General features: G+C 42.2%; 4 protein-coding genes across 7 annotated transcripts; 2 read left to right on the top strand and 2 right to left on the bottom strand.

Moving 5' to 3' along the window:
- The first annotated feature begins 252 nt into the window (after positions 1-252).
- LOC135341550 (transcription factor Sox-14-like) lies at positions 253-2146 on the top strand. The gene is made up of 2 exons (XM_064538135.1): positions 253-414; positions 554-2146. Exon 2 carries the CDS (start codon positions 616-618, stop codon positions 1873-1875), a length of 1260 nt encoding a protein of 419 aa, XP_064394205.1. The 5' UTR covers positions 253-414; positions 554-615; the 3' UTR covers positions 1876-2146.
- Positions 2147-2756: 610 nt separating this feature from the next.
- LOC135341541 (protein O-mannosyl-transferase Tmtc2-like) lies at positions 2757-14125 on the bottom strand. 3 transcript variants are annotated; one of them, XM_064538124.1, is made up of 12 exons: positions 13890-14125; positions 13416-13698; positions 13030-13337; positions 12628-12977; positions 12050-12333; positions 11719-11904; positions 9624-9723; positions 7817-8040; positions 6078-6224; positions 5788-5824; positions 3367-3453; positions 2992-3131 (listed from the first exon to the last, which is right to left on the bottom strand). In XM_064538124.1, the coding sequence occupies exons 1-11, from the start codon at positions 14021-14023 to the stop codon at positions 3392-3394; spliced, it is 2115 nt and encodes a 704-aa protein (XP_064394194.1). In that variant the 5' UTR covers positions 14024-14125; the 3' UTR covers positions 2992-3131; positions 3367-3391. The 3 variants fall into 3 exon arrangements, with proteins under 3 accessions (XP_064394193.1, XP_064394194.1, XP_064394195.1); XM_064538123.1 differs by lacking the exon at positions 5788-5824 and having other exon boundaries at positions 2757-3131; XM_064538125.1 differs by lacking the exons at positions 2992-3131; positions 3367-3453; positions 5788-5824; positions 6078-6224 and adding an exon at positions 6264-7675.
- Positions 14126-14145: 20 nt separating this feature from the next.
- Positions 14146-15743, top strand: LOC135341557 (mannose-P-dolichol utilization defect 1 protein homolog). Its single transcript, XM_064538142.1, has 5 exons — positions 14146-14298; positions 14372-14437; positions 14528-14660; positions 14802-15006; positions 15391-15743. The coding sequence occupies exons 1-5, from the start codon at positions 14211-14213 to the stop codon at positions 15637-15639; spliced, it is 741 nt and encodes a 246-aa protein (XP_064394212.1). The 5' UTR covers positions 14146-14210; the 3' UTR covers positions 15640-15743.
- A 130-nt stretch (positions 15744-15873) lies between these two features.
- On the bottom strand, positions 15874-21427 carry LOC135341545 (serine/threonine-protein phosphatase 2A regulatory subunit B'' subunit delta-like). Of its 2 annotated transcripts, none has more exons than XM_064538129.1 (9): positions 20634-21427; positions 19587-19696; positions 18308-18410; positions 17839-17913; positions 17420-17712; positions 17122-17247; positions 16695-16870; positions 16272-16491; positions 15874-16077 (listed from the first exon to the last, which is right to left on the bottom strand). In XM_064538129.1, the coding sequence occupies exons 1-9, from the start codon at positions 21303-21305 to the stop codon at positions 16002-16004; spliced, it is 1851 nt and encodes a 616-aa protein (XP_064394199.1). In that variant the 5' UTR covers positions 21306-21427; the 3' UTR covers positions 15874-16001. The 2 variants fall into 2 exon arrangements, with proteins under 2 accessions (XP_064394199.1, XP_064394200.1); XM_064538130.1 differs by having other exon boundaries at positions 17122-17229; positions 20634-21426.
- Positions 21428-21447: the final 20 nt, after the last annotated feature.

Here is a 21447-nt window from a genome sequence, read left to right as displayed (position 1 = left end):
TTGATAGTGATCTGTGTATTTTGCATGGGGATAATGATGCATTGAGTACATACATAATGACATGTACATACATAATTGTTGAGAAAGAGCATGCTAGCTGGATGATGAGTTAATGATTACTTCCTGTGTGGGGATGTGGTCATGTTACAGTGTTGTACATATTATGCAATCTAATAAAAGCTAACAGGTAAACAATGGCTTAGATAAACATCCGGTTTAATTTGAATGCCACAGGAAGACTTCTATGGCTGCATTTACTAAAATGATTTTATATAAAGGCCTAATGTAATTATGTGTGTCCATTGTTCTAGCTCAGATAAAATTTTGCTACAAAGCAGCTTGCAGTTAGTTTCTCAGCAAATAGAAAAAAACTCAAGTGTTGGATTGACAGTGCAATTGCAGTGAATCCAGAAAGTAAGTGTAGCATGCAACTGTGCATCTTGCATTGACTAAACTAGCTAGACTCTGTACTAACTGTTTGTGTAGCTAGTGTTTCACAACATGCAACACTGCACAATACAGAATTTACAATGTCATTTTCTCCTCCATGCAGCTTTCAACAAATATCTGCTGACTCTCTCCCTGGCTCTGGCTCACTCAACAGAGAAAGCTGCAATGACTATAATGTCCCGATCTCCAGATCACGTCAAAAGACCCATGAATGCTTTCATGGTATGGTCCAAGCAACGCAGAAAAGAACTTGCTCAAGAGAATCCTCGTATGCACAACTCAGAGCTCAGTAAGCAGCTAGGCTCAGAATGGAAGGCCCTCAGTGATGCAGCCAAAAGACCCTTCATTGATGAAGCAAAGAGGATCAGAGAGCAACATTTGATAGACCATCCTGGCTATAGATACAGACCAAGAAGAAAGCCGAAGAATATGTTTAAGAAGGTCACTGCAGCAGCCTATGGCTCTATGCCGAACATTTCAATGGGTTCTGGGCCTGCGAACAGTGCACAGTATGCTGGCCAGCCTCTGCAAATCGTAACTCTCCAACAACCACCACAACAACAAAGCCACACTCAGATGGTCAATACGCAGATGGTCAACGCTCAGATGGTCAACACGCTCTCTAGTCCAACAGCTTTCACTCCCGTTAGTATCCCGAGCACGGGAGCACCAACTTACGTATCGGGTGCTGGAGGTATTAGCTATGTATTACCTAAGGGACATAACTATGTATTACCCAAGGGACTCCTTGCCCCTCAGAATTACTCCGGCCCAACAACGTTCCTGCAACCTGCAATTTATTGCTCTCCTCAATTCGCAACGTTCAACCCACAAATGCTCTCAGCAGGTATTCCCGGTACGACCATTCAGATAATGACGAGTGCAGGCTCTGATGTCACACACACAGCTCAAAGCTCTGACGGCCATTCTGTCCATAGCAATGTCAGCTCTCCAGGATCTGCACGACCAATGTTCCAGACTGATCCACCATTTGGACTGCTGAAGCCAGGAACAGATTCCTCAAGTTCGTCAGGGATAAGCTCTCTCTCGGGCGCCAGCTCTCCTCTACCGACTGCAGACAGCATTAAGAGTCAGTCTAATCCACAGATCTCTCCTTCCAAGCAAGCAGCTGCTCCTCCGCCCCTCTACTCGCCAACAATGGGCTACATTTTGCAAAACCCTGGCAACCAAGCTCCCCTACGCTCGGCTATCAGCATGCCTGATCTTCACAACGGAAGTACGATTGGAAGACACCCGGCAATGTGCACCTGCATGCAGTGTTCAATGATGAAGCAGCAACACCACGTACAACAAATACAGATGTCTGGACATTCAGGAGAAATGAAACCAGCTACTTACATTTTACTTCAACACCCACCCTCATCAGGCATAACTCATAACGTTGTATCCCCAGTCACCAGTTAAACCTCTCATGATGTGTTAACCTTAATTTCTTTTGAACATTTCAGCGTTCATCATTCACCACATGCGCAATATTGACCTAAAGCTGCCATATACCCCATACAAACACAAGCTGAACTAGCATCTCCATTACTGTGCAATTGACTGACTAATTTTGTGAACAGGTATAGACTAATTTTGACGTTTTTTGATTTACTGACATACTGTTTATCTGATTCTTGTTGTGCTCTCACATAAAGTAATTTTTACCAAATATTAAGTTCACTGAAACTGAGTACCTAAATATCTTCAAGCATGCACGTGCATGAGTAATATTACATGGGTATAATAATTTAAGCGTTCTGGCAGTGTTAGCAATCCGATACTCTTCCTTGCTCAAGGTTAATGGAGACCATGACAATACCGACCTACACCATGCATAAACATTAGATTAACCTCTACAGTGACTCTTCCTTGCTCAAGGTTAATGGAGACCATGACAACACTATACAAAATGCCTATAATTATGCAGGTGAAAGTCCTTTCTCACACACTTACTGATAACACACTATCACCCCTCTATCCCAATCAGGATACAGGAAACTAGAATAGTACATCTCATCTATAACAATGGCAACAGGATTTTCCCATTTCTACCCATTATGAAGACACTCTGGTGGCTCTAATTCACACAGTTCAAAGTACCTAGTAGCCAAACAGAAAACCTGAGGAGAGGAACTGTCAGTTATCTTTTCCTTAAAATACACATTGTGCATGCAACATCATTACTTTGAAGGATGCATGAAGGTCTACAAGTAGGCATGCACTGTTGATCACCACCCAAAACAAATGATCTTGTGTCTCAGCTATGCAGCCTGACTGTCACCAGTGATAATACACCTGTCTCACGGCTATACTCACAAGGAAAAGAGGAAATGTGAAATCTCATACAAGGATAGATTAAAAAGTGTTGGATTAAATAAGTGTTGGAATAAAAAGTGATACGGATTATATGGATCAGAAGTGATGAAAATGGTTTAAAAAAATACTACCATGCATTAGTCCTATTGTCCCAAACTTTAGTTCAGTTCATTGATCAGTTTTTGCTTGATCAAAGACGAGGTGGGATCCAGCTTCAACGCGATCTGAAACTCTCTCACTGCCTCTCTACTCTCCCCCAGCTGCTCGTGTATGCTGCCAAGCTCATAATGTGCCTGAGGGTGCTCAGGGGACAGCTTCACTACGGTCTGTAGTTCAGCTCTGGCCTCGGCTAGTCTCCCCTGAACGAGAATGTATGCATGCAGTGAAGACATGATACAGTACAGTGCTTGCTAATCGCTATAAACATTTGTTTAGTGTTTACTTCCATTCATGCATGCAGTATCTCACTGTGTGAACACCATGCATTGACATGATATGCAACAAAGGGTGCTTGTTATTCAATTAAATGGCTGTTCCCAGTGTGAATAGAATGTAAATCTGAGATCATTATGTATGAAAATTGAATGAGCATACCTTAAATACAAAAATCCTTGACAGGTCATAGCGAATACTTGTCTGATCCGGCTGTAGAGATAGAGCCCTTTGATAGTGTTGTATTGCCTGTAGGAAAAACACACACCCATAACACCCCATTAGCAAATTAATCACCCATTCATACACAGTGATCAACAGTTTGTGCTGCATGCATGCATAAGAGTGGGTGGATCTAGTTGGGACTGCAGACAATGATGCACATGGGAAAGTATTTGGAGACTTGTTGTCTGATACCCCCCACAAACACTAACAATAGGATTACCCTAGCATGTGACCACCTGCCTCAGTTTCAGTTACCACACACAATCGGTGTATGAATGCCACACAGGAAGGGGTATGTTGAGGTTAAAGGGTGAGAGTTCAAGACATGCATTGTGTACGGATTAACATACCACCTTGCATGAGGTTCACACAGCATGTACAGTACATGTATCTACACAAGATGCGTCTCATACCGAAGACGGCAGGAGACATGGTAATTAGCACACGGGTGATTGAGCAAGCCATTAAAAGTTTAAGTCTGTTTGACCACAGGCAGAGTAGTATAAAGAAATGTGCTAAATCCTGGAAACCAAACAAATCATTATAGAAAGTCAAGTGACACAAACATACTAAAGCAAAAGCCTTGTGCATGCATGCGTCTATTTACTTTTTATGCTCTCCCTACGTCCTATTATGGAGTACAAAGTCTAGAACTCAATACAAGAATGTAAACATGTATGTACAGTGTGCATGATCATTGACACGTTCTCTCTCCCCGGGCGTCAATGGGCAAGAGTGCACTCGTATCATGTGACGCCCACACACAGGAAACACCCATTCAACTAGTGAACCATGGAGTACAACACTCCCCTCACAAGGTCACAATCCACTCGCCACAATACACCACCACACAAGCATTCTTAGAATAGGTCATGGAATAAAATAATTTTAGTGTCCAGCCTCACTGCTTGTGGGACGACTTCCTGTATAAGGCACCTGTTTCTGTTCCCATAGTAACAATTGTAATTGTCCGAAATGATTATTTACCACTTCAAACCTGGGGTTAGACATATCAGGCACACAGTCGCCACTAGAAGCCATAAGTACAGAAACCAGGCTCCTATATTATATATATATATTATAAAGAAGCTATAAAACTGGCTCAATCTCTAAAAATATCAATTAATTTAAAGTCTATAAGGAGTTCCTAGTACAGCCAAAATTCCATTAGCAAATGTGCTCCCTCCACATACACCCACACACTCAGAGAGAGAGATGGGTGTTGCATGTTGTGATGAGTCTTACATAACAGCTAGTAAAACAAAACAATTAACAGCTCACTAGCGGGCACTCCCACACCCCTTATCTGTACTGGCACACAAAAAAAACAAGTCATGAATGGTAGCTAGCGTAAACCACAGCTGCTAGAGTAGTGGAGACAAAATGCTGCGGCTGGTCTTTGTACAATAATTATCATACCATATGCACAGGATCTGATTGCACGATAAACAGCATCCCATAAGGAACAGATTGTGGTACTATAACACACAGGAACCCTTTGATGTGTACAGAAACATGTAGATCATGCTTTGGGGTTAGAAAGATACATACATGTATGTAGTGTGGTATGAAGTGGAATAACTGTGCATTTTTATTGTTTCTACACCACAAAAACCAAATCAAAAGTTGCAGACGTATATGTGTAGAGCATCTAAACATCGATTTCCTATTTTCATGCATTGTGCACTTAAAAGTGGAGAAGCTATTAAACATAATGGCATTGGGTTTGCACAGCTGGTGCAGACCATTGCATGGACATCCCACAAGCTGCTAGTATTAATGTAGTATGTACGTTACACCCAGAGCCCAGAGACACAAAGCTTCAGCTGGCAATTAGCTAAGAGGACAGCTGATCACGCTCCATAGATAAGAGCCTATTCCCAGGCTGCCTACACTGATAACCACATCAGAGGTTTAATTGTTACCCATAAAAATAGCAGCAAACACACTCTGGTGTACCTTAACCATAGCAACATGGGTCATAACACAATGAATATCATTATGGGTCTATAAATATGCTTATCTGGTCAGCAGGACAGTGGGAACCATTATGAAGTAAGACTGAACTCTAGGACCTCCCACAGGCCTTTAAGTAGAGCTCAGCCACAACAGTGAATGGTAGGGGAATGAATACCTTGTTTGTCTGAAGGGAAACTAATGGTTTGTGAGAACTTTGACTTGTCACCCTACCCACTACAATAACTGGACACACACACCAGACAAACACACACCTAATTATACTGTTGTGCATGAATACACACACTGGGGAGATTTATACATAAGGAAGTTCACTCAATAATGTGTACTCTATAATTGTAGCGTCTAATTTAGGAACTCATGCAATGGTAATGCACGTACCTGTTAGCACAACACAGCAAACAAGCACTTTACCATCCTATGAATATAGTGATAAGTATGTGGTCATTGTGCTGACAAACATAGGAGCATACACACACATTAGTTTGTCGTATATGCACAGCTGTACTGTACAGCTGCCAGAATATTCATGCAAATAAGCATCACTTGTGGGTGGCTAGAGTTAGAAAACGAAATGTTGGTTCAATTTGAAGTTTGGAAGTTAAGCATGCCACTGAATGAGCCACAAGAACCCCTGTGCAGGATATGACGTACCATTCAAAGGAACCCACCTGATCCAATCTCTTTCCCTTGGTGAATCCATACGCCACTCTCCTACCGTTAGTGGTTGTGGTTGCCAGGAGACTGGCAAGAGCAGCATGGCTCTCCCAGTGATGCGGCTCCAGCTGCACTACTCGGCCAAACTCTTCCTCTGCTCTCTGGAGGGGGAGATCGGATTACATGGAAACAATGTAGTTATGGCACTTTACTTACGCACTATGATGACAATAATGCTAGTGATGTAGCCATATATGCCAGACAGCAAACTAATTACTTCAGATCAATATTTTGTTGCCTAGCAATCAGTATAATACGCATATCTATTGCGAAAATAGTTAGCGACAAAGGCATTATTATGTAACGCGATTTAAATCATTAACACGGAAGAATTATAACTCATCCCATATGTACATACGCAAGGCAGCTGCAGTCTCAAACCATCCAGTCAGCACACTAGAGGATGTTGTCACATGCACTAGCTAGAGACATGTGTTTTTAATTAAATGAGTCGTGTACATATATAGCTATAAGCGTGATGAAAATACCATACATGAGTGCGTGACAAATGGTTGAATATTTGACTAGAGGGTGTGCAAGATGTTTTCTCTACTTCAGCCAATCTTGTACTTCTGTGGCCTGGGGGTAAACAAAACAACACTAGAACAAACGAACAACTAGCTGTCCTACAACCACAGCTACATCAACTATTTATTTATTTTTACTGTAATTATTAACACATGCAGTTACTCAGTGTGTGGGGGTAGTCTGCACACATAACACAAGCATAAATTTATTTTCAAGGGAAAAAAGAAAACCACAGTTAGAGTTGGTGTTGATTGGTGAGTGGGTGGACAGCAGTTGCTAGGCTTCCTAGCACAAGCCACTAGGGGCAATAGAGGCCACTAAGAAAGATTACCAAGAAAGGCAAAGACATTATGTTATGAAGACCACTAGATACAGCACACATAATTAGCCTATTTCCTTTCAGTCACGCTCACCCACCTCCCCACCTCACCCACCAGGCCACTCTTACTGGGAAAGTGAGCAAAATAATGGAACCAGCCATTGACAAATGATAAATGATATTCCTACTGTACCTACGTGCATGTAGCTACTCCGGACAACCAACTAAACAGCCTAAATGAGTCCTCCCTTTACTAAAAAAAAAAAATGTAGTCACCTGCACTAGGATAAAAAAAAACAGCTCAGCAAAATTAATCCATGGTATACATGACGTAGGTAAATCAATTACAGCGGTGACTGCCATTACACCCACTCCCTTTGTATAACCAATATTAAGAAATATACGTCTCAAATACTCGGCAATTAGCTTCAAAGAGCACACAACAATACTTCACTGACTGCCTACGGATGAACTAATTACTACCCCTCTTCAACACAAGCTAGGTTGCCTAGTAACAAAGTGAGGCAAATACCAACAATAGATTACCTACCACACAAGCTGTATAAGGAAGTAACTAATTAAAAATGGAACGTACTAGTTAATATCTACGCTATTCCGTCACACTGACAAGGGACCTCCCAACACAAGGAACTATTTTTACAGGAGACGTCTTTCACAAGAGGGGAACTCACTAGGAAGATATGACTGCAATGAGCACAATAACTATTAATTGAGTGTCTATAAGATCAATGTGCTCAATGATACGTACATGTATCAATTTGTTCCATGGCTATTAACTCAATGCATGTACATAAAACACGGCATAGCCATAGCAACTAGGTATACCTGTAGATTCTCAGCACCTTCCATGCTCATGGCCACGAGTCCTAGGTTGTATCTAAGCACTACGTTGTTGGGTCTCCTCTGCAGGACAGTCTGATAGTAGCGACTGGCATCCTCCCATCGCCCCTGGAGACGACAAAGGTGGCCCATGTTGGTGTTGGCATTAATATGGTCTGATTTAATAGAGAGAGCCTTCGTATAGCATCTCTCTGCTTCAACCGGACGATCTGTGTGTGTGTGTGTGTGTGTGTGCGGTCATAATGAATGAGGGGGAGGGAGCAATTAAATCAAAAATGGAGTTTTGATAAAAAATCAATTCATGATACCCGGCCCTGTGTGTCCATTAATTTAAAGGTTTCCTTGGTGTTTAATTGATGTGGGTTAGTGTTGCCACCTGCAATGAATGATAGCTCATGGACTTCATAAACCATAATTTGGATAATCCAAAGAAATAATTTTAATGTCACTAAAATTAGTATTGTATTTTGACCTGTAACCTGTACCAATGTAATTAATATCATGGTTTGATGGTAACTATTGTGGTGACAGTGCAAAGGTGAAGGGGGTATTAGACCATGGCTTCACAGTGACAGTGTTCCTAGTCGTTGCTTTGTTAACGTGGAGGAAGGAAGCCCACCATTATGCAGAAGGTTGGCTCCTCATCCCCAAAGCAGAGCACTAGACAGTGCACGGAACAACTATTTGGGACCAAGTAAGCGCGTGTGTGGGCAGGAAGTAAGTGAGAACACATGCAGTGAATGGAGGAGGGACACTCGATCATACCCGGTGGGAAAGATAATCATCAACTTTGAGACACAGATCACTGTAAGGTAACCTTTGCAGACAGGAAATAAACATCACCCAATGTCACGTATGCTCACCCAATTACACCCTGAGCTCAGAGCAAATATCCCTTTGAGCTCACAGAGGTATGTGCCGTGCCATCGCCTGATTCCCTGTGGGTTCCTTAGTCATGCAACAATGTGAATGCAAATAACACCACATGCAATGTAGGTGGATGATGTCTAAGCCTACACTTAACACTGCAAATTGCTCAAACAGAAGACAAGGGAATGAATGGACAAGCAAGCTATATATGCACCACAAACAGCTGCATAGTAAACAAAACACATACCACTAGCTCACGCTAGTGCAGGGCAACTCATAACTAACTACATACGACATTGTCACAAATAATTTATAGCGCAACCACATAATAACCGATATTTGAGACATTGGGCGCAGTAGAGACACGTACTACACAAACACGGGGGAAGAAAGGTGAGGACGGTCAACTCAGGGCCCGATAGACAAAACACAGAGGCTGGGAAAGTCAACTATGACTGTACTAATTGGAAGACAATAACAGACGCTGTTTCTCTGTTCTTTGATAACCTGTGTGACGTTTGAAATTAATAGTGGATCGTATTGATTAGGATTTGATATATGAAAACATGTGAATCTGATATGCAAACAATAAAACCACTGACAAAGGATTATTAAAGGTTGAATGGACAAACGTAAAGCAACAACAAAGAGACGGCCAAAGTAGTTAGTAATTTGTGATGGAATCACTTCTTGTAAAGCTTGCCTGCTAGTTTTAGAGTCGTCCACAAAAAAAGAGTTGATTCAGAAGCCAATGAAAACAAAGCTAGGTCCCCAAACAGAGAAACCTAACCACAACAATACTTTCCCAATTGCTACCATTAATTATCAATTATCATAAACATACATGTACGTACGTTAGCCAGCCTTGACGTACATGTATGAGTGCATATAATAATGTTAGCAAGCATGCAGGACGGTATACCTGTGTTGATCATGACTAGCCCGAGGTTGGTCCAGGCAGCTGTGTAGTTGGGTCTCAGCCTCAGGGCCTCATGATAGAACAGCTCACATCTTCGCTGGCCCTGTAAGGAATCAAAATAATAATACCCCAGACTTAAAATTAGATTTGTGCAAAGCAATTAGATAATCATAATTTGAACCTTATCCTTTAAACAGTTGTGGGAAAAGGAAATGCTCTATGTTTGCTATATACCATACTGAAACAATGACCTATGAATGACCTTTCCCATGAATTTCCTTTAATTCACAAACAAGCAGCCAGCTATTATATTTATCACAGGGTGTGTTAGGCATGGGCTGCTAAGCAACCACTATCAATGCATGCCTGGGCATAATTTACTTCCGCAAGGCAATTATTAACCCAAAACATAGGGCGCCAGCTATGCACTTAATGCAAACACAATACAGTGGTATAAGGTCTATTATTATCCATCTAGAATTGTGGGAAAGTTTATACAAATTATTGGCCACACAACAAGTTCACATGGTCACTCATTGTTGAGCCACCAAGACCCTTGTCTGGTGGCTGTGCCCTCTGAACAAGGTGGCATGACCACTAAGGTACTAAAACGTAGCTGCTGATAATGTTATTTCAAGCTAATAGCTCCAGTTATTCTGACAGCTTGCATCATTACTAGATACCTGCAGTTACTAAGGAAGCACCATTGTTTAATGAGAGATCTTAAGGCCATGTTTATTGATCTCCATGGCTCTAATTAGTTTATAAGCAGCACCTAGTAACAATAAAAACATCAAAATTAAGGCACTGAAAGAATAATTCACCAGTGTCTAAAAGCAGCTGTTTTAGAACAGAAGAAAGTAACATAAATCAACAGGAGGAAGAACATTCCGTTGCACAAAGGAACCACAGTATCAATGGCTTTCATTTTCTTAGAAACAGCTAATTAAGTGACCTAATGTCTATACTGCTATACAATAATCAGACAATGCAGGTTCCTACAGGAAGGAAGAATTGGTATTAGATTCCACCACACATGGGCTATATTCCGAGAACATTTGCACGCACACAGTGAGTGCATGCATTAATGTTATATATACCACACAAATTAGTACAAGGCCCCAGGGTACAAACCACGAGCCCAAGCAACCCAGCACCCAAACACAGGTGTCCGAAAAAATATAATGATTATTTTTAGCGTTGTTAAGGATGGCCGCTAGCAACAATTCCCCACAGTAAGATCATAGCCACAAAAGAGTGTCTAGGACATGGGAACGTTCAACATTGATTATATAACAAGAAGTAACAGGAAGTAGAGAGTAACCATGCAAGCCTGAAATCTTTGATGACCATAAAAGATAAGCTGGTCTTGCTAATACATTATTATTTTTATTAACCATACAAAATGCAGATTTTAAGAGCCCACAATCTCAGGTGTGTTCAGTTGGAAATAAGGATTATATGAAAAACAGCCACTTTAATTACTATAATTAGTACAGCTGCAAATATTACTATGTGTTCCATGGTAAAAGCCACACATCAAAGCTCAGGGTGATGTCAAGAGTTTAATCACAATTTCCTGCCAAACTACTAAATAATGTAAACTAGCCCTCCCTTCAAAGGAAAAACAAGTTGACCTTGCTTTCATAAGAATGTTTGCTTGTACATTGGTGTACCATTAAACCAATGGGCTAGCTACATGTATATACTGCTGTGTTTTCATTCAGAGCCATAATAAACTGACCAAAGTTTGGCAAATATCAATATTTACTATACAGCTAAATTCCAATTATTGACGTATGTTATTATATTTATTACAAATACAATACACCCAATTCCAACACCACCCACTTACCCAACACTCGAAATAATTTGATTATTAAGAGCTCAGGAAATGGATCAGTCAGAGCAAACTACAATGATGATACTTACCAAATTACTAACTCAAGTTGTGCACTAGAAGTTTTGGGTAATGATCACCAAGCTAACTTCTATCACCCACACATCACCCTCTAGCTAGCTCACACTTAGCCTCGAGACCAGGCCGATTAAAATATGCATTTTAATCGGCCTGGTCTCGAGGCTAGCTCACACTCACCAGCTGTGTATAGTAAGTACCGAGGCTCATAAAGACTTTGGCATTGCCGGGGTTGACAGGAATAGCTGAACTGGCCAGAGCCTCCGTACCTGTCCAATCTCCATTTCTCAGCAATGTCTTGACTGAAAAAGTGGTCACGCTCAGGAGAAGAAAGATGGTCATGAGTGGGCGGAGAGGTGGAGACAGCTAGAGGGAAAAAACAAAATGTCACGTAGTGCACATGTTATCCATTGGCACATACTCTTCTGTTGCTAGGCTGGTCAATACTGAATGCCAGGCTTAACTAGTGAAGCTGGGGTGACCAACGTCAGCCAGTGTGGGAAGCTAGTACCTTAACGAGTTTGCTGTAGCCAATGGCAACAAGGAGACAGAATCCCATGCTGGGCAGGTAGAGGATTCTCTCTGCTACCACAAAGCCAACGGGGAAGAAGAGGTTGGTAGCAGGCAGGAATGGAAGCACAGCAAGTGAGAGAGACAACAGAACAATGCCTCTTCTTCGACTGGTTGCTTTAGACACGGGGGCAACAGCAGGTGTATCAACTGGTGTACTGTTGGGTCCATTGTTGACTTGAAACAGAGCAGTGCTGTTATGAGAACTGATCCTCTCGAGAGTATCTGCAGAGGAGCAAATGTATACATCATTATTGCTTGAACGAATATGCAATCATAACATATTTCCGAGGAGCCATAAATATACAGTCCCAATTTTAACATTATAATTTTTAAACTTCAGATTCTTTACTCATGCTTAATTTCGTCATGATTTTTAGTCTGAAAATTGAACCTATATTATACGAAAGAGATTGCTTTGAGCATTCAAAAAATCATAATGTCGTGGAATGACAAAGTATGGCTGTTAATATTTTAGTAGTAATTACGTGACTTAATTACAACCACTTTGTTACCTACCAGTGGTCCAGAGTAAGAAGATGAAGAGAGTCCCAAACAGAAAGCAGGTAGCCATGTTCCTCAGATCTGTCAGCTCGGTAACTAGCGGCACACTCCCCATCGACCAATCAAAACACAGCCACGAGGGACAGAGGAGCAACCACACGTTGAGGGTCACCAGATAGGAGTAGGTGAACCATCGAGTGAGGGGGTGTTCTGAGAAGGAGGCGGGGTTATCAGACTCCACAAATAGGGGCTTCCCCCCTCCGTTGATGTAGAGGCGACAAAAGACAATGACACAAGCAGAGAGGATAAGGAATAAAGAGCGCTGAGTCAGCAGTGTGAGCCACCGGGGGAGCATTGCAGGGTGCCTGTGAAAAATAACAAAAATGAAGTTATAGATGATAGAGTTCGTGTGTTCACCTCTTCTTCGCCTTGTGTCCTCTCAATTTGAAGTACAGGCTTTTAAGAACAATCTTGCCACAATGTAGCAAATCCACCAGGTCCAGTTGGCAGACAACAAACAGGTCGTACACTAAGCACACCCCCAGTACAGTGACCCCTTGCTCTTTGCACAGCATGGAGGACACGGCCAGGCAGATGGAGAGACACAAACGTAGCCACGAGTGAGTTGAGGGGCGTCTTTGAGGGAGGGAGCGATCGTATAGGAGGAAGGAAAGAAGGAAGAAAAGTGCACAAAGCAGCTCAGTTCTACCAACGATGTTTGAAACCTGTAAAAGGTACAAAATTAATAATGTACGAAAAAGTGGAACTGTTATTATAATTTAGCAAACAAATTTGAAACTCACGGCCTCGGTGTGAATGGGATGAGCAGCAAACAACAGACTAGCAGTGACCACAGTGCTCCACTCCAGCCTCAGCCTGCACAGCAGCTGGTAGTAGAGAGCAGTCACAGCTGCATGCAGAACAGTGTTGACCAGATGGAAGCCAGGTGCCCACAGTCCGTGGAGGAGTCTGTTAGTTCTGAAGCTGAGGATGACCAGAGGGCGATACGACTTGTGAGATTCAGGATCTGATAAAGGCTGCCCCCAGAAGTCGTTGCTGAACACTTGCGAGAGAGGCGTGTTTGTTCTGTGTGGGGGAAGAGGTAGAGAGCACCTAACACACAGGTACAAATGTGTGAAGCCATGCAAACATATGATCACCCTCTCTCCATTTAAAGATAAATACTGACAAGCAAACAAGTGGACGGACTGCTTTATGCAGTGTCATGAGCGTATAAATAACTATATATTGTACATTGAGTATCAATTACCAGGTACCTGACATCCATATTGGTTTCAATGGCTTCATGATCATCAAACACAAATTCTCCATTGAGGCTGTTCAGATAGAGTGCTGCAGCAAACCCTGCCACTGCAAGACAGCCATTCAAGCTCCCACCTCCAGGGCTCATCTCAGTGAGTGTGCCTGTAAGGCTACTGTTGCCTGATCCTGTATCTTGAGAATATTGCAGCCATGCTCACCTTCGTTTCTCACCTGGGCAACGCCCCCCAATCAGATTGGAATAAAGGATGGGCAATCTTTATTTCCTTCCACACCCACTTTATTGCAGCTGTCTAGTCTGTTAACTTGCTGTGAAGATGACTGAGCTACTGAAGACGGGACTCAAGTACTTCTACCCTGGAGACTGCTATGAGACAGTATGGGAGAACTATGACTTCTTTGACTGTGAGGATTGTGAGATTTCCAAAGCATACAAAGTGTTTACGGTCTTTCCTCTCTCTCCCTCTTTATCTTGCAGCGGACTGTTTCAAGATGTTTGTCAGTCGTGCCCTCAGTATGCTGATTCTCCTCGGATCAATTATTGGTAAGACTATCACTATCATATACAAGCTAGCGACTAATGTCTTACAAATATCATTCGTGCGTATATAACTCTATTTACTTGTCAATGCAGTGAAGGTGCCACAGATCATGAAGATTGTGGCGGCAGGTTCTGCAGAGGGCTTGAGCTACTTGTCCATCTTCAGTGAGCTAGGTGCCGTTACCTTCACCTGCACCTATAACCTGGGCAAGGGATTTCCATTCAGGTTCGTCTTTTTAAGTATTACAATTGAGTAACCTTAGCCTGAGAAGATTGGGGAATGTCCTATATCTTGAAAGAGTGATTTACAATCATACATAAAAGGCTAACTAGGTATTATGACTTGCATATTCTTTATACTCTACAGTGCTTGGGGAGAGAGTTTCTTCATAGCCCTTCAGAATGTGATCATAATCTCGCTCATGTTCAACTACAAGAACCAACGGATACTCATAGCCGTCTTTGCCCCAGTCTATAGCATATTAGCATGGTACTTGACCTCTGACCTTGCCAGCATGGAGCTCCTGTCTACACTACAAACCGCTGTGATACCACTCATGATGTTGAGCAGGGTGAGGAGCACAACAGATACTGCACATTGCCTTATTCAAGGGCAGCTATCCTGTATAATTAGACACACACGCTATATGCATGTTGTCTTCACAATGTTCTCTGTGGGCATTTGCATACCTTACAGTGTGTGTATTTCGAGGGTATAAATGTTGCGGTTTTCACTGATTAAGCATGCACCGCGAACATTTATACTCACAAATTTAATATCGCATGTATGCATGCTGCAGAAAGGCTGCTATTCCGCGAAAATTAAATCCGTGAAAACCTTTCTAACTGTCATTTCGCGAAAGTTTATACCCTCAAAATATACGGTAGTACTGTGAATAGTGCAAGGTCCACTGTTATTTCATGAGTAATTATGCTCTCTGTCCCCCCATGCACAGTTTACACAGATGTATGCGATCTACTCTAATGGGTCGACTGGCCAGCTCTCTCTGATCACCTCCTACTTGAACTGGTCGGGTGCTGCTGCTCGTATCTTCACGACCATGCAAGAGACTCAAGACCCCATCACACTGCTTATATTCTCCATCTCTTTCACCCTCAACACAATCATTATGATACAGTTTGTCGTCTACTGGAACGCAGGGACTGTGAAGAAAGGAAAGGGAAAGGAGAAGAAAGAACAGTAGATTATTATTCTAGAATGTTTATGGAAAATTATGTTAATGGTGTAGCCTTTTCAGTTAAATTTGTTGATCTTTACCTTCTTTTATTATGTCTTTCAATTTTCAAAGTGCTGATCTTTACCTAAATCTTGAGGCTATAATTATGACTTGTCATTTCAATTTTCAAAATGCTGATCTTTACCTTAATGATTATTAGGGCTATCATGCAAAGTAGTGGGTTACCCCAAGTTGACCATCTAAATACAGTAACAGTATCATACAAGAAATTGCATGGTGAAAAAAACAAGAATTATTGCATGAGTCAAGAATTATTGCATGAGAGTGAAATGAGAGTTAGTTTGAGCAATTAAGGGAAGAAAGTGAGTTCATCTTAAGAGGTTGAGTATCTCCTGCTCCTCTTCATCAACACTGCTGTTAGTGTCCTCATTAGTTTCTTCAAAACTATAGCGATGGAAAAACAAACAGTCAACTTTAAGTACGAAATATAGTCACATTCTTCTAGCTATTGAGTAATAGCAACAAAGAAAAATATTAGCTAATCCAATGCGATACACACTGACCCGATGATGACACATGACGATGTACATGTACACTAATTTTCCTAGCCATAAAGCTACCCCTGCTAATGGACTCACTCTTCTTGGTCGTAGGAGTCTTCCTGTATGAGTAGCTCATACTGCTCTGCAGCATAGCGGTCCCACTCGCTCTCCCCTGTGGCCTCTCCGCTGTCAGTCTCCCTGGCAGCTGCCACTGGGTCTCGCTGCTCAAACTCAAGGTACTTCTCAACATTGACAAAAGTATTGAAGAACACTGGAGTCATCTTGCTCGATTTGAGGTCACGTAGAGTGATCTTGCCTAAATAACATAGGGAGAAAATATTGTCTTATTTGGAAGAAAAATGTAACAAAATACATGTACTAATTAAGCAAAACAAACTACTTGTCATCGATGTTAAAACATTGTGTGTATTGTTGGTATATGAGTGCAACCACTGTAGAAATCATCAGCCCCCTCTTAATGAAGTTCTGTGTGTAGACATGTTAACATTGAAGTCTCACCTATTTCCTTGGGGTTGATCATATCGAGGATCTGACAAACAGTGTTCTCCACAGAGAGACAGTCAATGTTGAGTTCCTGTAGTCGCTGGAGAATCTCCTCATAGAAGTAGACGAGCTCAAACAGGGACAGCACACCATCTCCATCAATGTCCAGCACTCGGAACCAATACTCTATGCTGTAGAATACATCACATTTGTTAGGCTGTATCGCATAGGCTCCTCTACATGTACGTTGTTAGAATGCCCAACATATGGCTGGCTAGCCATACAATGACAAGTGATTGAACTCTAGAAATTGTTCGACTATTGTGTAGGCTGGTACTGAGGCATGTAAGTACGCAGTACACGTAACGGTCGGATGTTGCTACATTGTACATTGTATGAGCGAGCACCAGTTGTTTGCAAACCAATTAGCTCATGCACTGACCTTCGAGGAGATGTTTTGTTTTCCTCTGCCAGCAGGAACCACACAAAGTCCTTGTACTCCATTTTGGCCTCAGCACTCTGGTTCTCCTGTTGAGAGCCCTTCCGATTTCTGTCAGCAATACATTGACTACATAAATACAAACAAAACACCATCTGCTGTTGCTTATCTAGTAGCAACAAAGCCGTAACAAACACAACATCACAAGACTTAGAACAACACAACAAGTTGCCTTACACAATATTGCCTCATCGAAAGCACCACTACTATGTCTAAACATAAAGCACTCAAATGTGATTACCTTGTAACAACTCCAGAGAGTACCCTATTGATGATTCGAGAAGGGAGAGCATGATCAGCATGTCTGGCCAAGTCCTGAGCATTGATCTCCAAATCATGGTCTGTATCTAGCTCCCAAAACTTGCAGTATATCACGTAGAAATGCTCGTATGAGAAATAATCTATAACTCTGTTGATGTCGTTCTCTTTCTCCAATGAGGCGAGGGTCTGGAGAAAGTTACTCCTCCTTAATTCACTAGCAGTGATACGGCCATTCCAGTTCTTGTCCACCTCATAGAAGATTCTCCCAATCACCTGTGAACACAACATTCCAGTGTGTGAGGTCAGTGCTGCCATTGGTAGTTAATAAACAATTATTATAATGGCCTGGGGTGCAATTATGGGGTGACCTAAGGGGAAGTAGGGTACACCAGGACTTACAGTTTCCACATATCTCTCATGAAACTCAGGAGCTGAGTTGAGGAAGGCCAGGCCAGGGTGAGCGTTGACCAGGTCCTGTGGAGAGGGGACAACCAATGAAAGCCATTCAAAATATGCACTGTGTAGTATACTGTATGACCATATTTATTTATTTTGCAACACAAGTCGTTTGTCAATAAGCAACTACTACTATCATGTTCTCTAGTCCCACGGAAATTTAAAAACTGAGTGATAAAACAATGAAAACTATGTGAATTCCTAGCATAGCAATATCCAGGTGGTCACATCAATGAAGCCAGTGGTGGAAAAGATTTAATTACTCAATTACTGCACCTCAGGGCCTGCCGGTCAGTGACAGAGGAAGCCTGACTCAACTAATTAGAAATATCCCCACTATGTATATATATATATAGCATGCTGCAATCACAGAGCACACACACAATACATTCTATATAATTATATAGCATACCTGAATAAGTGGGACAAAGTCGTCTTCAGTGAGGTAGCTTTGCCCGTTAGTGGCCAGGAGTTTCACAAAGCGAGAAGCGTCATCGTGACAGTGACTGGTCACTCTGGAGGGAGTACACAGACATTAATGTGTTTACTAAAACCAGGGTAAGTGCTAGAATGGGGTGGATGGATGGATGGGACTATGAATACTGTCGAGATTCAGCAGGGACAACAAGGTGTATAGACAGTCTGGTTGTTATGAATAACCAGAAATTGGAGGAATGCACGCATCACCAAAACAACCCAGGAAGAGAGTACACACAATACAGATGGAGACAGCATATGGAGTTGAACTCTCAACTAGCACCGAAAGACAGTTGTACAGATTCTATTAGCAACACAAATACTTTAGCGTGCTTGTAAACACATTACTCCTAGCTAACAGTAGTGTTTCAGCAGAGGCTTCTATTGCAGTAAACAACTTTTTCTGTATACATGCACGTACATACCCACTGCATACATACTCGTGCAGACCTTCAATTAGTGACGGTGTGATTCAAATGCACACATCTCAGGGAGTGGCACTGTTCGGATTACCCAGGCTCTTTGAGTATGCATCACACCTCAAGGTTTCAAAGTACATATACATGTAACGAAGTACATGTATACTAGTATTCTGAGCTATCCATGGGAACAAATGTTACTACTTTTCCTATGCCAACAGCTAGCTCCATCAAAGCTATAGGGTGTAGCATTGAGAACAGAAACTGTAGCTACTGTAAAAACATTATTATTATGCTCTAAGACTACTGGAGCTGTCGTTAAACAATGGGCATATAAACACAGCCAAGTATAAGAGTCTAAGCTATAGGGTGGAGGGTCTGGGGGGCAAGGTTAGGCAACCTTGGTCCAAGTTCACAAAACAAACATTATTGCTAGACAATGCAATTGGCTATATACAAGTCGAAACCTAAACATCCACCCACCTATAATCACATCATGGGCTGCTATCCAAACATCCTGTGGTAGTCTTGGTCATTACTACTTACATTACTACATCACACTCAGGCCTGCAATGTACAGTAGTGTATACCCTTCAGTGTCATGTTAAGGCTTACAGAGCCAGGGGACACTTGATTTGACCATGTTCATAAATTGCAGACTTGGATCACACTAACTTTGGATCACACTAGCTAATTCTTAATACACACACCTGTGCCTTGACCAATCATGTACATGTAGCACAACAACTTCCACAGACTACTGATGTAAACACAGTGAGCTCAATTGCAACACACCTTCTCCACATCTTCTGCAGCATTGGGAAGGTCACTGTGGTTCTGTCTTTGGCTTTACCCAGGCTGGCAACGAACAGAGGCGCCTTCCAATACAGAGGAACACCGAGTACCTGCATGGAAAAACACGATAGTCAACCATCACTGGGTAATACAAACCCGTATGTACGTGTACATGGACATACACATAATTTGCAATGTGATATGAGAGCTGTAAAATGCTATTAAATCGTTGGTGGATATTTTCCGTCCTCAGAGTAGGTTAAGGTGACTGGGTGTCAAGAATGAAGAAAATTCCAAACAGGACAGCAGGTTAGACCACCTGCTACACGCCACCTAGTCATACCCAGTGGTCCAAACGTGCAAGTAGAATGTGAAGTATTTGGTGATGCTACACTTCATTACAGTCAAGCCATTTACGGAACAGATGCTTGCACTGCTAAACTAATAAGAGGCGTAACTATGCAAACTATGCTGGGAAAGTGACCTGGGGCCTCACGGGACATTGGTTTAGTGTACACAAGCACAAACCCTGTATGTAACATGTCTGGGTGAACAGCTTCCAAGACTACAAGCCCCAAGACTATAAGTACCACTCTAAAGACGTGCCAGACAAACACACTTGATGAGTTAGCAAGCTACAAAAATTGCCTAGCAATGCATGTACCACTGTAAAACCATGTACCACTGTAAAAGACAATGTCTGAGAAACCTTATCAGCTACACCTAAGAAAATCCCCACAAAATTGCTTACCTAAGCAAGTGATTTGGGGTACACCTAAACCACAGGGATAGTACAAACTACACATGCACACTCCAGTAAAAACCACACAGTTGCAGGCTTGGCACCTGGACACCCACACACACACACACACACACACACACACACACACACACACACACACACACACACACACACACACACACACACACACACGCACACACACACGCACACACACACACACACACACACACACACAGTGATTAGTGCACACAAAAAGAATTTTAGCAGGTGTCCTACCACATGATGGTGTATAGAAATTAATTCACCTTAGAGACATCCTCAAAGTGGCTCTGCCCCAGTTCTCCATTTAGTTGTTCCGCAAATATCTTCTCTGCCTTTTGAAGACACTCTTCCACATTTTCTTCAGCGTTGGGCTTCCCGTGGGGAAAATAGAACTGCGGAATCACTTGATGGTGAGCGGGCGCCTTGGGTAGGTCTGCTGGCTTGGGACTGCGACTTCGACCACGACGCTTGACATCAATAGCTGCAGGCTTGCTGATTAAATTGCTTTCGTTTTCGGAGCCGTTGGATTGTATAGCAAAGTCGACTTCATCTACATTCTCCTCATACACTTTTTGCATATCTTGAGCTCGTACACTCTTGCTGAGACCATGTTCTTGATTTTTTGGGGACCTGTGTCCCTTTTTTGGAGATCTGCTTCTACCTCGTGGACTCTTGGGTGATCTTGACAGACCAGGAGGTGGAGAGGGAGCTCTCAGGTTGGGGCTGGACGGTCTTAATGTACTGGTAAAGCTGCTGGTAGGGATGGACAGGTCCAGGTAGTCAATGTTCAGCTCATTTTGTGAGACTCCACGAAGTTTTGCTAGTTCTTTCCTCAGCATTTCTTGTGTAGACGGCTCAGACAGCCAAAACAAGAACAATTCATCGACTTTCTTTCTTGAGTCTGGAACTAGAATAGAGGTCTCAACACACGCCATCTTTACTGCCTTGAGTAGAAGAATCAAAGTTTCTTTGTCAACACAATCGAATATTCTTGTACAATTATTAAATTACAAGCTTGTGTTTTATAAAAGCCACCGTGGTACATGATTGGATGTTCAAATACAAGGTGGGCGGGGT

Source organism: Halichondria panicea, chromosome 9 (genome assembly GCF_963675165.1).
Source record: "Halichondria panicea chromosome 9, odHalPani1.1, whole genome shotgun sequence".
Classification (NCBI taxonomy): Eukaryota; Metazoa; Porifera; class Demospongiae; order Suberitida; family Halichondriidae; genus Halichondria; species Halichondria panicea.
This window is presented reverse-complemented; position numbering and strand designations above follow the sequence as displayed.